This window comes from Oncorhynchus kisutch, linkage group LG4 (assembly GCF_002021735.2).
Source record: "Oncorhynchus kisutch isolate 150728-3 linkage group LG4, Okis_V2, whole genome shotgun sequence".
Lineage (NCBI taxonomy): Eukaryota > Metazoa > Chordata > Actinopteri > Salmoniformes > Salmonidae > Oncorhynchus > Oncorhynchus kisutch.
The window spans coordinates 35,281,712-35,297,925 of NC_034177.2; the positions used below are offsets into that span (position 1 = coordinate 35,281,712).

The following is a 16,214-nucleotide window of genomic DNA, read 5'->3' on the forward strand; positions in this document are numbered from 1 at the left end:
AATTAAATCCTACTTGCCAGCCCTGTTTCTCTTAAAAAATATTAAATATTTGAGACTGTATCTAACGACGTTCCACTCAACATCCTCCCTCATACTAGATCTCAGCCTCTCTTTCTCTCTCATACGCCCACACTGTATCAATACATGCTCCACTGTCTCCATTTCTTGGCAATAATCCCACCTTCCTGCTGGATGCTTTCCCATCACATGTAAAGTCTTATTCAACCGACTATGTCCCACCCTTAATCTTGTAAAAAATAGCCTCCCCTCTTGTCCCTTCCTGTCGTCCTCCCCGACATTCCTCTGTACTTCAAATAAATGCCTGCCCTTAGTATCTCTATTCCACTGCTGCCATCTCTGCACAATTACTCTCCATATCAGGCTTTTTGCCTCTGCCTTGGTCATTGAAACAAAATCAACATCCCCAGTACTAAGTGCTTGTTTAGCAAGTACATCAACTGCCTCGTTCCCCTTCACCCCCACATGGGGGATGGGACCCAAGTAAATCTTCTGTATACCTATGTGTCTAATCCCGCCATAGGTTTGTAGACCATCATAAAGTAGGTATTGTCTGCTAGGTGAGCTAAAGGACTGCAGACTCCATCAGCTCCGCCGTATATACAGCCAGATGATCTGTAATACGTTTCCTGACTGTCACCCCATATTCCTGCACTACAAATGCTGACCCAGTACATCCTGTCCTTGAATCTTTTGAACCATCTGATATACAGTATCCAGATGTCTATTAAAACCAATCAGATGGATCATCACCCTCCCTGTCTTTCTGTAGTCTCTCCAACACTTCTAGATCAACTACTGGAGGAAGGAGGAGCCATGGTGGGTTTACAGGAATAGCTGCCGTTGGACTAAACTCCCTTCCATACAGTCCCATCTCTCTTGCCTGGTTATTACCCATACACCCAAAGCGCGTGTTCTGTCCTCACTCATGTTCCCAGCATGCCTGTAAAATCCCTTTCACAGGATGAGACACCCCATGTCCCTGTAGGTTGACCCAATAATGAATTGCCAGCTGCTGTCTCCTAATCTCCAATCGCATATCCCCCCCATCTCCACCTGTAGTGCAGACACTGGGGAGGTCTGAAACAACCCACTACATATTTGTAGTCCTTGCCCCTGTTTGACAATGCATCATTTAATCCTCCCTCCTATCCAGCGCTCCAGGGTGCTCATCTTGTTCTCTCTGCTCCCTCTGACAAATTTGCCGAGCTATGCACTTAGACAGACACTTTGGCCATCATCTCTGCCTTCTCATCTGTTACTGCCATACCATCCCCAGTCGTCAACACTGGATAATCCCACTCTCTTCTAATGCCACTCATCCTCTTAAATGATATCCCACACTTTTCCCCACAGGTGTCACCCTTCCAATGGTAACAGGACCGAAAGAAACATGACCACTTTGCCTGATGGACAGTACTCCTCACCATGGCCTGGGCCTGCTTATACTGAATCAGTACTCTAAATTCCCTGTTCCTACTCCTCACCATTGCCCCGCACTCCTCCATCCACCATGGGACAGCTTTCCTCCTCCTCCCTGAACTCTTAGGTATAGCCTCAGTATCTGCCCCCACGCAGTTATTCATACTATCCTCCTCCCCCCGAGGCAAGAGCCTGATTAACTGCAGGTTGGAGTATTTACTATCCCCCTCCTTCAGGTGGTGGTGCTTGTTCATAACAAGGTTTAATGGAGGTGTGTTACGACCAATGAGGGGGTGGGGATCTTGAACAGTTACTCTACAGGAAATATTATACAAATACCAGAATTCCTATAATATCCTCAAATATTCTATGTGCAACTTGATATGGTATTTGGGTTACTATGACATTTGGTTTGAAGTGACATTGAGGATTTGAGCATGCTTTTAGAACCCTACTAGAGCCCTACTACTCCCATTGTTTCCCTAGCAGCGGTGCTAATGCTGGCTGTGGGGTAAGTAAATAAAGAAAACCAAGCCATATTTTTGGTCATTGTCTCTAAGGTAAATGGATTAAATCACTTTTCGTCAATAAAAGTATATTTCCCATTTTGGTGTTCCACCCCTTTAATAAGTGGCACTTTTACCACATAAATATGACAACATTTATATTTACTTCAAAATTATGAAAACTAAATGATACTACAATCAAATTATGTTAAAATCAACTTTAGAGCTAAATGTGGATTGCACTTTGAAAAAAAGATGCACATTAAGGGAAAAATATATATTTTCGTTTGACAGAATATGCTAATTAACTGTCATTTTGTTAAAATAGTCTGTTTGGGTTTGTATTATTATTATTATTTTTCAGATAACATTATTTACATATCTAATGATGTTTTGATAAGAATTAGGTTGATAGTTTGCTATGATTGTTGCTTTTTCCAATAGTTTTTTTATTGGTGTCAAAATGACCCATTAATAATACATGTAAAATATGTTGGTAGTATGAGGGTTAAAAGGTCCAATCATTTCTCGGTAATAATTAAATACCTTACTGTGATGTTTTTTAAAATCTTTATCATTTTAATTAAAAACAAAAATATCTTAGTAGCAAAGAGTGTTTCTCAAGTAAGAACTTTGCTAGGACTGTCTGGAAGTGGTCTGAGTAGGGAAGGAAATAACAGAAAACTAGCTGTTATTGGCAGAGAGGTTTGGAACTGTAATTTGTATTGGTCTATTATACAACTTGTTTGGGTCCTGGATGCTGATTGGACGAGTAGCGTTCCAAGCCGCAGTTACAGTGCATTCGGAAAGTATTCAGACCCCTGAACTTTTTCCATATTTTGTTACATCACAGCCTAATTCTAAAAAAATTATTTTTTATTTTTTATTCCCTCAATCTACACACACTACCCCATAATGACAAAGAGAAACGTTTTTTCTTTTTTTCGCAAATGTATTCGAAATAAACAGAAATACCTTATTTACATAAGTATTCAGACCCTTTGCTATGAGACACGAAATTGATCTCAGGTGCATCTTGTTTCCATTGATGATCCTTGAGGTTTTTCTACCACTTGAAGTCCAACTGTAGTAAATTCAATTGCACTGGTGTAAAGTACTTAAGTAAAATCACTTTAAAGTACTGCTTAAGTAGTTTTTTGGGGTTATCTGTACTTTACTATTTATATTTTTGACAACTTTTACTTCACTTCATTCCTGAAGAAAACAATGTACTTTTTTACTCCATGCATTTTCCCTGACACCCAAAAGTACTCATTACATTTTGAATGCTTAGCAGAACAGGAAAATGGTCCAATTCACACACTTAAGAGAACGTCCCTCGTCATCCCTACTACCTCTATTCTGGCGGACTCACTAAACAGTGTACCCCTGGCTGTGTGCCCTTGGCTATTCGTATATACAGTTGAAGTCGGAAGTTTACATACACTTAGGTTGGAGTCATTATAACTCGTTTTTCAACCACTCAACTAATTTCTTGTTAACAAACTATCGTTTTGGCAAGTCGGTTAGGACATCTACTTTGTGCACTACCCAAGTAATTGTTCCAACAATTTTTATAGACAGATAATTTCACTTATAATTCACTGTATCACAATTCCAGTGGGTCAGATGTTTAAATACACTAAGTTGACTGTGCCTTTAAACAGCTTGGAAAATTCCAGAAAATTATGTCATGACTTTAGAAGCTTCTGATTGGCTAATTGACATCATTTGAGTCAATTGGAGGTGTACCTGTGGATGTATTTCAAGGCCTACCTTCAAACTCAGTGCCTCTTTGCTTGACATCATGGGAAAATCAAAAGAAATCAGCCAAGACCTCAGAAAAAATATTGTAGACCTCCACAAGTCTGGTTCATCCTTGGGAGCAATTTCCAAACGCCTGAAAGTACCACGTTCATCTTTACAAACAATAGTACGCAATTATAAACACCATGGGACCACGAAGCCGTCATACCGCTCAGGAAGGAGACACGTTCTGTTTCCTAGAGATGAATGTACTTTGGTGCGAAAAGTCCAAATCAATCCCAGAACAGCAGCAAAGGACCTTGTGAAGATGCTGGAAGAAACAGGTACAAAAGTATCTATATCCACCATAAAACGAGTCCAATATTGACATAAACTGATAGGCCGCTCAGCAAGGATGAAGCCACTGCTCCAAAATCTCCATAAAAAAAGTCAGACTACGGTTTGCAACTGCACATGGGAACAAAGATCGTACTTTTGGAGAAATGTCCTCTGGTATGAAACAAAAATAGAACTGTTTGGCCAGAATGACTATCGTTATGTTTGGAGGAAAAAAGGGGGAGGCTTGCAAGCTGAAGAACACCATCCCAATCGTGAAGCACGGGTGTGGCAGCATCATGTTGTGCGGGTGCTTTGCTGCAGGAGGGACTGGTGCACTTCACAAAATAGATGGCATCATGAGGAAGGATAATTATGTGGATATATTGAAGCAACATTTCAAGACATCAGTCAGGAATTTTAAGCTTGGTTGCAAATGGGTCTTCCAAATGGAAAATGACCACAAGCATACTTCCAAAGTTGTGGCAAAATGACTTAAGGACAACAAAGTCAAGGTATTGGAGTGGCCATCACAAAGCCCTGACCTCAATCCTATATAAAATTTGTGGGCCGAATTGAAAAAGCATGTGTGAGCAAGGAGGCCTACAAACCCGACTCAGTTGCAACAGTTCTGTCAGGAGGAATGGGCCAAAATTCACCCAACTTATTGTGGGAAGCTTGTGGAAGGCTACCTGAAACGTTTGACCCAAGTTAAACAACTTAAAGGCAATGCTACCAAGTACTGATTGAGTGTATGTAAACTTCTGGCCCACTGGGAATGTAGTGAAAGAAATAAAAGCTGAAATAAATCCTCTCTCTCTACTATTATTCTGACATTTCACATTCTTAGAATCAAGTGGGGATACTAACTGACCTAAGACAGGGAATTCTTACTAGGATTAAATGTCAGGAATTGTGAAAAACAGAGTTTAAATGTATGTAAACTTCTGACTTCAACTGTATATATACACACAATAAAATAGTGCCATCTGGTTTGCTTAATGTAAGGAATTTGAAATGATTTATACTTTGAAGTTTTGTACTTAAGTATATTTAAACCCAAATAATTTTACTCAAGTAGTATTTTACTGGGTGACTTTCACTTGAGTCATTATCCATTAAGGTATCTTTACTTTTACTCAAGTATGACAATTGGGTACATTCCCCACCACTGTTCAATTGATTGGACATGATTTGGAAAGGCACACACACACCTGTCTATATAAAGTCCCACAGTTAACATTGCATGTCAGAGCAAAAACCAAGCCATGGGGTGGAAGGAATTGTCCGTAGAGCTCCGAGACAGGATTGTGTCGAGGCACAGATCTGGGGAACGGTACCAAAAAACTTCTCAGCATTGAAGGGCCCCAAGAACACAGTGGCCTCCATCATTCTTAAATGTAAGAAGTTTGGAACCACCAAGACTCTTCCTAGAGCTGGCCGCCCGGCCAAACTGAGCAATCGGGGGAGAGTTCCTAATGTCCAGCGGTCAAGGAAAGCGAATGTACAAATACCTTCCCCCTCTAGCTCTTCCTCTGTACAATGTGGTCCTTACAGAACTGGTGGCTAAGTGAGTTTCCCAAAGTTCAGCCCCCATAGCCAATACATCTTATTTCCCAAGCACACAAACTACCAGCCCTCTGGCATTCAGTTTCTGAGCAGCAGAACAAAGTCCCAATCAGTCAGATTCAGAAGCCCAATGACATGGCCTCCAGACCCGGTGTCCAGCTTCATGCATTCAGGTCGCTTTGGAAACTATTAAGGTTCGTCTAGCAGTTTTGATGCAATAATGACACAATCCCCAATGCCCACGTACCGACCTGCCGCATCCAGCTCTTCTGGCCTAGAGGCTTCTCTCGTCAATCCATCTTATTTCCCAAGCCCACTAGTAACCAGGCCTTGGGTCAAAGAAGACTTCTCCCTTCTCTAAGCAATAGTTGAAAGTCCCCATCAGCAAGAAGCCCAAATATGTGACCAGCAGAACCAGTGTCCAGCATCCTGTATCAGTTGGCTATGACTCTACCCAGACTGGAGGTTTTCCTCAGAGCAGTGGAAGCTATGTGAGCACTCAGAGAATCAGCCCACCCACCATCCCATCTAAAGGGAAAACAGTCCCATGTCAAAGTCCCTGTTAAACAAGGGGTAAAATAAGTGCCTTACAAACCCTGTGGCTTTGGAAATTACATGAATTATGTTGACTCCTCTTTTGGAGCTAATAAGAGTTCACTCCAGCAGTTTTGATGTCCATAATGAACAAACTGCCCAAATCCATCAGCCCAGCAAAGTATCACAAACTGGCCATATCCTTCGCCATCCTTATATCGTTAAAGGCCATGTGAGTGCCTCAGGAGTTGATTTAATTTAACCTTTAACTAGGCAAGTCAGTTAAGAACAAATATTTATCTACAGTGACGGCCTAGTTGTCGAGTCAAGGGAAGATATCCTTACAGACAAACAGACAAAACAAACTGCAAATGCATCCAACAAGTTCATGCTGCAAGAGCTCTGATAGGTTGGAGGGTGTCCTCTGGAAGTTGTCATAATTGAGCCTCCTAGATTTTGCATTGAAGTCAATGTGACCAGAGGACGTAAACTAACTGTCTTCCGTTTACACAATGGTGCTACCATACAGAGTGCTGTTGAAGCTACTGTAGACCCTCATTGACAATGTGTTTTAAGCAGTTATTTGGTGACGTGAATATATTTAGTATCATTTTATCTAAAAAGGATCAATTTAATGTTTCACTATTTGTAAGAAATTCACTGAGAAGGATGGTCCTCCCCTTCCTCCTCTGAGGAGCCTTCACTGTGATTGACAAATGTTTTTCTGCTTAAATCCTTATGCTCCTACATGGTCTGACTTTGACAATACAATCAATGTGTGATCTCACTGCTTTTGGTTTGTGGAAAGAGTTGTATTAGAATGAAAACATGAATAATATTTTGCTATGTGGGGGGGGGGAGCATTCACAAACCCCCCCCCCCCTCCTGGTCAGAGAAACCCAGACAGTGCCATAACAATATGCTGGCTTTGAACCACTTACCAGCTTCAACACTAGAGGGCGTAGATTGCACATCGTATTTTACTGGAAATAAAGGAACCTCAACTTTTCATTTATAACAAGCTCAAACAATGAGGCATGGAGAGATAGAGATGGAGGCAGTCACCTTTAAAATAAAACATATTTACTCACAAATGTAAAACAAACAAATCTATACATTAAGAAGGCCAAAACTGGGTTGAAACAAGAAACAATTGAATCATCCAAAATAAATATTTCCTGAATAACTGTAGCAGATAAGCTTTACACAAGGGGATGCTACCGTTGGTGGGTATTTTTAATCAGTACCATCTTCCCATCTCTGCTCTAAAACACAAAAGCCTGGGAGAAGAGATAGTTTTGGGTCTGACACGGAGTCTCTCGACATCAGAATTTTGCAGCATTTGTACAGACCAGAGAGGTCTAACTCCAGTCCCAGAGAAATTCTGGGTGTGCAGGCTTTTGTTCCAGACCAGCACTGACACACCTATCTAAAAAAATATATATTTATCCAGTCTTCCCCCTAGATGACTTTCCAGGTGGGGCGCAAAGGCCCCCAATGCCACATCCAGTCCTTTTGGCACCTAAATTGTTGAGACAGGGAACAACTATACAGGGGGGAGGGGGGGGGGGGGGGGGGGGGGGAACAATGGGTAGGGGAAACACTGAACCAGTCATGGTCTTCAATCTGGCCACGGTTACCTGAACTAGGTGCTGGGAGTTGGAGAAACCTAGTACAGTGCAGCCTATACTTCAAATCAGCCTCAGCTCATGTCTTATGAGATCAATGCTAAAAAATCCCATTTGGATGATGTGAATGTTGTTGGATCAGGGAAAACCCCATTGACATTTATTGAGTCATACAAACAAGAGATCAGTGACAGTAGTCTCCCTCGCTCCTCTGTAAACGGTCTACGGTGTGTGACACACCAGCACCAGGGGTCCATAACTCCAGTCCTCTCAGGTCGGACCTGGCTCAGTCTCATTCAACAGCTGTATGATTTTATAGGAAGCCTGAGACGAGCTGGTTGTCGTCTTTCTTATCTCAGTGCTTTAAACAAACAATTCAAGTCACGGAATGTTTCAGCCTATAATTTATTTAAGCAGTCTGCAGGGAGTACTCCTTCCGCTTGAAAGCGTTAAGCTGCTAGTGCACACATTTCAGATATACCTAACTTGACCTTTGATTCCCAGGTGTAAATCAGTTACTGATTGATAGTTTAAGAGGGCAAGACTTGACAGTCGAAGACTGGAGCTGTGTATCCCTGTACTGGTGTCAATAAGGCATTCAAATTGTGTGCATCAAGTAACTTCAAAGTACAGTAACGATTGGCCAGCCTCTCCAGATTGTCTCCTCCACAAGATGTGTTAGCCCACTCTGTTAAAGCCTAGGTATTAGGTCAGGGAGCAATTGCAAGTCTTCAGCTCTCAGGAAAGTTTACGCATCATGCAAGTGTGGTTCACCAAACCAACTCCATTACATATGCACAGCACACCACGCAGGGGCAGTTAGTTGGGTGAGGTGTTGGAGGGCATATTACTGACACATTCTCCTTGCTTGAAAGGTTTTGGCAGTGGGTTTCAGTTAAGGGGCTTCGCCTAGAACAGGAGAAAGTGGACAACATGTTCTCAGGAAAGAGAAAGACACAGTGGAAGTGGAGCACTGCCTCTTTAAATACAGCCTAAAATTACAGCCTAAGTGAAGGAGGAGTGGGAGGGGAGGGAGAGGTGGCCCGAGTCTCAATACTATTAAATGGCTTCCTCTCCACCTCACCTCCTTCCTTCCTTCATGATCACTGATCGGTAGATAATTGGATAGATTTCCAATGGCTGTAGGGGACTTTACTGAAGTGAAGGTTTATGATGGTTTGGTTGAGGTTTGGAGTGGAGAAGTAGGACACAGATTGGGTGGAAATTGGCAGAAGGCGTGAAGGGCAGGGTGGTGTTTGAAGGCACGGGCAGGCCTGGGCAGATTGATTAAGTCTGGTTGTGAAGGTTTTAGGCTGGGTTTCTGTACAGCACTTTGAGATATCAGCTGATGTACGAAGGGCTATATAAATACATTTGATTTGATTTGAAGGTAAGAGGGTGGAGGTTTGAAAGTAGGATGTATGTTTGGTGGCATGATTTAGGAGGACTGGGGATTAGGAAGATTGGAGGAGCTGGAGGTTAAAGGAGTCAAGGTTGGGAAAAATCAAGTTGGAGTTGGAGGTTAAATTAATAATGTAGGTAAGAGAGGTTGTGTCGGGATTTGAGGTTCGGTATGGGGGTCTACAAGAGGACACGGGCCACCTGGGCTCGGACCTCGCCGTCGGGGTGAGAGAGCAGCTGGATCAGTTTGCTTTGGAGCTGGGAGGACTCATCCAGCAGGACCCGGTACAGGCCATCCTGTCTCCTCCTCAGGGCCTCCGCCACCTGGGCAGAAGGCCTCCAGGCCTTCAAGTTCCCTGCAAACATCAGCAGCCGCAGGAGAACCGCCGAGCTGGTCCGCACGTCAAACAGCAGCACCACAGCGGCTGGAGCCTGGGAAGGACGCAGAGAGCAGCAACACAGCGCAAGTCAAGTTTAGAGCTCTAAACAATAATGACACAGCAGGACCATGGAGGCTGGCGCATCAGGGGAATATTAAGGAAGACAGAGTCTGGCCCATGAGACTAGGTATGATATGTACACACCCAAAGACCCAGGTGCTGAACTGAGCCAACAGTTCAAAGAGAACAGATCTGGTTTGTGACTAGATTGTTAATTTAGCCTACATTTAAGCTTGAACAATCATTGTAATACGAGGCCCTATCAGAGTTGATGACCATGTGTGTCTGTTTTGTCTGTAAATGTATTTGTATGTCGGTCTTACCTGAGCTTGCACTATGTCATCCATCATATCAGGATTGGAGGATAAATTCACAAGCACTTTTAAAACTTGGATCTGTAAAGAAAAAGTAGGAATACATTATTCAATCATAACTGGGATTTACACTGAATTACATTTGGTTTGAGTTCCAATATACACAAATAAATGGCTCCTACTGTACCTGTAACACTTGATTGCTAACAACGAGCAGAGAAAGGAGGAGGGTGATGGACCCCCTGAGTAGCTGGTGGTGGTCATCTGTGACAGACAGGTTGGTCAGCAGCCGGAGGGCAGCCATCTGGAGGTCAGAGTTCACCGGAGACATCTCGATTAGTTCCAGAACCTGGGCCACGTACACCTGACAGACAGAGGACAGAAACGTTGATTGTTAAACTGAAGAAATTGATGTAGTTAAAAACCCTCTCCTCTTTGAAGAGAAGGTAGGTATTGAATGGAGTATTGAGTATAGAAACACTTAAGGGTGGAAGGTCTTAAAAGGCCAGAAACAGTCAAAATCAGGTTTTTCATGAGAATGCTGACCAAAGTATGATGACCAAAGTATGAAAAATGACTGTTGCTTCTACATTGATAAAGTGTGATCATAAAGTTACTGGTCCCCTCCCCCATGTCAAACACTTTGATTCCAGAGGCGGGATAGGGTGACATCACCCTAACGCTCTCATTTTAACACACCAATGGTAACATGATATTCTCTTACCTACTTTAAATAAGTACTGTATTGTAAGCAACATCAGAGAATGCATTTTTGCAGCAGAGTGTGGTTTATATAGCTACTCTACAAATGGTAGAGAGAAATAGTCCTATAAATACTATATTAACTACAACCTAAATTCTCTTACCTTGGAATATTGAAGTATCATGTTAAAAGGAACCACCAACTTTCATATGTTCTGAGCAAGGAACTTAAACGTTAGCTTTCTTACATGGTACATATTGCACTTTTACTTTCTTCTCCAACACTTTGTTTTTGCATTATTTAAACCAAATTGAACATGTTTCATTATTTATTTGAGGCTTAATATAATTTATCAATAAAAATCTATTAAGTTAAAATAAGTGTTAATTCAGTATTGTTGTAATTTCCATTATTATAAATAAATAATAATCGGTATCGGCGTTGAAAAAAATCATAATCGGTCGACCTCTACTATTTACCAAGAGAGTTTATCTGTATTTTTTGTAACTGTCCATTTACCACCACAAACCACTGCTGGCACTAAGACAGCACTCAATGAGCTGTATACGGCTATAAGCAAACCGCTCATCCAGAGGCCAGCGCTCCTAGTAGCCGGGGACTTTAATGCAGGGAAACTCAAATCCGTTTAACCTCATTTGTACCAGCATCTTAAATGTGTAACCGGAGGGGGGGGGGGGGGCTATAGACCACCTTCACGCCACACAAAGAGACGTGTGCAAAGCTCTCCCTCTCCCTCCATTTGGCAAATCTGGCCATAATTATATCCTCCTAATTCCTGCTTACAAGCAAAAACTAAAGCAGGAAGTAGATTATAAACTGTCATGGTCAAAACATATTGATGCAGTAGTAGCTAAGATGGGGAGAAGTCTGTCTATAATAAAGAGATGCTCTGCCTTCTTAACAACACAATAAACAAGGCAGGTCCTCCAGGCCCTAGTTTTGTCGCACCTTGACTACTGTTCAGTCGTGTAGACAGGTGCCCCAAAAAAGGACTCAGGAAAATTGCAATTGGCTCAGAACAGGGCAGCACAGCTGGCCCTTGGATGTACACAGAGAGCTAATATTAATAGCATGTCAATCTCTCCTGGCTGAAAGTGGAGGAGAGATTGACTTCAACACTACTTTTATTTATGAGAGGTATTGACATGTTGAATGCACCGAGCTGTCCGTCTAAACTACTGGCACACAGCTCAGACACGCATGCATACCCCTTAAGACATGCCACCAGAGGTCTCTTCACAGTCCCCAAGTCCAGAACAGACTATGGGAGGCACACAGTACTACATAGAGCCATGACTACATGGAACTCTATTACACATCAAGTATCTGACGCAAGCAGTAAAATTAGATTTTTAAAAAACAAACAGTTGAAATACCTTATGGAACAGAGCGGGGACTGAAGCAACAAACATTGGCACAGACACATGCATACACACACAGGATAACATACGATATGGTAGTGGTGGAGTAGGAGCCTGCGGGCACACAGTGTGTTGGGAAATCTGTGAATGTATTGTAATGTTTTAAAATGGTATAAACTGCCTTAATTTTGCTGGACCCCAGGATGGGAATCCATAATAAATACAAATACATCCAAGCCATAAGACTCCTGAACTGCTAATCAAATGCCCACCACCTCCCCTTTTACACTAGGCTACTCTGTTTAAAAAATAAATAAAATCTATGCACAGGCACCTTAATAACTCTACCTACATGCACATATTACCTCAATTACCTCGAACTAACCGGTGCCTCCGCACATTGACTCTGTACCAGTACCCCCTGCATATAGCCTTGCTATTGTTATTTTACTGCGGCTGTTTGAGTACGTTACATTTATTTTATTTTTTACTTAACACTTTTTCTCTTAACTTCTTAAAGCATTGTTGGTTAAGGGCTTGTAAGTAGGCATTTCACTGTAAGGTGAATACCTGTTCTATTCGGTGCATGTGACAAATAAAATTTTATTTGAAATTGCTTGACAGCGGCATTTCAAAGAGCTTTCAGTCAAGGCAAGCTCATGAATATAAGTGCCCAGCCAACTCAGCATGTCTTTTAAAACTTTTTGGTAGTTAGCCATGAGTGATTTCTCACTTTTTTTGCATTTCTATCCAAAACAAATATTTTGGGTGATGTTTTAGACACTCAAAAGGCTATTTTACACTGGAATCAGAATGACTTTTCGGGACCTTTAATTCTAACCATCTTCGGATACTCAATTTTAAATGAATTAACTTCCTGAAGAACCAAAATGATTTGATTAGAATCTGCAATATGATAACTGCTAGCCATTTGGTAGGCTCTGTGAATTTTTACCATAATGAAAAAACAGTGTCATATGAAGCTTTACCGTTTGCTCTGTAAAACGAGTAGTATTTCTCACATGAATATGAAAAACATAAACATGAATATTGAAAATATACCATTTTTGAATTGGCCATTTAAAAAAAATGTATATTGTTGAACCTAATATACTCTACAGGTATATCAAAGTTCCAGAGTGGGATAGTTTTAAAGTTATGTCCCATTTCACGTAGAGAAATTGGCGTAGTAGGAAATCATAGCCCTCCTGATTTGCACATCCTGCAAATCAGGGGTCTACGCTGATCTTTTTATTTTTTACTCGAAGCCTGTGTACACCTAGGTTGAAAAATGTAGGTGTACAATTAAACATATTTGAGATATTAAAGCTATAATCCTTCATTTTTATAGGCTCACTGGTGCGGCGCCTAAATAAAAATGCCAGGTCACACAGCAAGACATTTCGGTGAATATGTGAGTAAAATGGTCACACTGTAGAGCCTGACAGGGAGACCAATCATAACTCTAAAAAAGTAGAATAGATACCACTGTGGAACTTTGATGTGGCCGCGTAGAGTATATACTGTTCAACAATATATTGAAACCATAGTCAAATCAAAATGTGACTATTTTCAATATTCTTGTTTATATTTTTCAATATTCAAAAATTTATGTAAGAAAACTTATTGAAATCAAAATACTACTCATATTCCATAGCAAGCAATAAATCTTTATATGACACCAATTTTTTGCTTTGAAGTGCCTACAGATGAAACATTATAGACTCTTAAAGGAGGCCTGGGTAAGGCCAAAATATCACATATGTTCCATCTTCAATTAATTATTTCTCAATTATGCGTTAAGATACAAATGTAAAAAAATATGTAAACAATCCTTCTTCCAAAGGACCCTTCTATTGATTAGGCCTAGATTTTGTGAAAATTTAAAAAAATGGTGGTCTTGTTTTGTTATAGTTTCGTAAGGAATCACCCATATTGCTGATACGCATCCATCCTTTCAGATGTACTATAAGTGCCTAGAGGGGTGATGTTTTACTTTGGAATCATGCAAAAGACTAAAAGAAATCTGGGTTTTGAGTTTTACCTTCAGTTGCTCTTGATTCCTAAGGTTCATGCTCAGGTTATTCAAGGCATTTAGAGTCTGCACTCTGACTTCTGGCACAGGATCTGACAGGAAGCCAGCTATGACGTGAAGGCCCCCAAACTCACGGATGAGATCCTGGGAGGGAGAGGGGGTAGAAAATTAAGTTGGCTTGTATGTGCAATACTCAGGGCTCAGCAGACAGGGCTCAATGATTAAACATGGGTATTTGAATCCCTTAATATATGGTACATTTCAAAGATATTACACCAATTGAATATAACAAGAAAATACAGATCTGCCACTAAAGAGTAATGACACTGCTAGAAAGCCAAACATGTGAATTGGAAAATTATAATTTGAAACCTTTACACAGTAGTTTGAATTGAGGCAACAGACAAGCTTTAGAGAAGCCTGTCTCACCTGGTTTACAGTGAAGGCAGCAGTATTTCCTAAAGTGATGAGGATCTGGGCTCTGTCAGAGGGGTTGGGGCTGCCCTGAAGAAGTGACAGGAGCATCTTCAGGTGTTGTGGCTCCAGGCTTCCAGGTGATCTAGAGATGATGTCACCTGAGGAAGAGAAGCAAAATGTCTTAAACTAGCCAAATGCTTGTAGACAATAGGACATACCGTACTCTTCCCATTAATCACTAGTTACTCAAGCAAGCTGGCAAGTTCGCTGACATGTTTGTCAACAGCAAAACAAGATAATGCGGTCAACAATGCTAACTAGTCACCTAGCTGACTAGCAGCAACATTTTCAACACGTATGTAAGCTGCATGTTAGCTAGCTAGCGGACAAAACATGCCAATCGAGGTTAAGAATGATTTATGCTCAACTACGGCACCGCACGAATTGACTAGTTACCTAGCTACGTATATATAAGACATTCTATAATCTACACGATCATTAATGATTTAAACAAACAGACTAGCTAGCTTAGCTAACTAAAGACTTGGTAACGTAAGCTTGACAAAATGAAAGTCTCAGTTGGCTGGCTAGTTTATTGGCTAGCTAGCCAACGTTACCTCGCTAGCTAATGTTCTTACTTGATGCAACATCCACGGCCTGACTTTCGCCTCCACGAACCACATCCAACCCGGACACCTTAGCTAACAAGCTCCCTGGCTGCAGAACTATACCACCGGGTGAGTTATTCTTGGGGCCATGACTTTCGCTGTAGGCACTTTTTTTATTTTCCTTGAAGCTAGTTACACTGAGAAGTTTATAAATCCCGTAGGAGGCTCCAGCCCCGGCGACTATCCCAAGCAAAGCCTTCATACTACCGAACTTGGGTATGACACTGCCATCGCCCATGCTGGAAATTCAGTGAAACGCATGAACAGATATTCAAATACTAAATACAGATCTTTAAAGTGAATCATCTAGCCAAACTAAAGATTATGACGAATTTAACTCATTTTGCACACATGCTACGAGCTAGGTTGAAGATGACAATTTAGCTTGTCCGTACACTTTTCCCCCAATGGCCGCCCAGCTGCTTTCACGGGAGTTCCTTGTTCATGAGTTTCAAGTATGTGTTGTTGGCGATCCGGAGTATGAGGGAGTGGGTGTGTCGAAAGGAGTGGAGTATCTAAAATTGACTGTTAAAGCTCACCAAAGTCACCTTACCACGAGAGTTTGGACTTCTGTTTATAAGCCAGAGGATGAGTCTGAGTCGTATTTCACTTAGTTTTACACAAATAATTGTACATTTTCAGGTATAATTGGGGAGGCAGGTAGCCTAGTGGTTAGAACGTTGAATCCCGAGCTGACAAGCTAAAGTTCTGCCCCTGAACAACGCAGTTAACCCACTGTTCCTAGGCCGTCATTGTAAATAAGTATTTGTTCTTAACTGACTTGCCTAGTTAAATAAAGGTAAAATAAATAAATAAATACAATCAGATAAGATACAGCAGGGGTTCAAACTGTAGAACCCAGTTCTTACATTTGAATATAAAAATAGATTTTTATCAAACTATGCTACATTTTATCTCTGGGACCCTCAAGATTTCTGAAAATAAGTACGCTATTTATCTTCAGAGGTGAATGTATCAAACCAGATGCCGTGATAATATATATATTATATATCAATGATGTCGCTCTTGCTGCGGGTGATTACCTGATCTACCTCTACGCAGACGACACCATTCTGTATACATCTGGCCCTTCTT

At 41.3% G+C, this 16,214-nt stretch overlaps 1 protein-coding gene across 1 annotated transcript; it reads right to left on the bottom strand.

The window, feature by feature from the left end:
- Positions 1-7,192: 7,192 nt before the first annotated feature.
- On the bottom strand, positions 7,193-15,581 carry armc10 (armadillo repeat containing 10). The gene is made up of 6 exons (XM_031822883.1): positions 15,090-15,581; positions 14,464-14,609; positions 14,044-14,178; positions 10,102-10,278; positions 9,924-9,995; positions 7,193-9,592 (listed from the first exon to the last, which is right to left on the bottom strand). Exons 1-6 carry the CDS (start codon positions 15,355-15,357, stop codon positions 9,341-9,343), a joined length of 1,050 nt encoding a protein of 349 aa, XP_031678743.1. The 5' UTR covers positions 15,358-15,581; the 3' UTR covers positions 7,193-9,340.
- Between the last annotated feature and the right edge of the window lie 633 nt (positions 15,582-16,214).

Coding starts and splice junctions, on each gene's coding strand:
- armc10 (XM_031822883.1), bottom strand. CDS start 15,357: ATGGGCGATGGCAGTGTCATACCCAAGTTCGGTAGTATGAAGGCTTTG. Junction 14,610..15,089: donor GGCCGTGGATGTTGCATCAA/GTAAGAACATTA, acceptor TCTCTTCCTCAG/GTGACATCATCTCTAGATCA. Junction 10,279..14,043: donor GGAATCAAGAGCAACTGAAG/GTAAAACTCAAA, acceptor TCTGTCTGTCAG/GTGTACGTGGCCCAGGTTCT.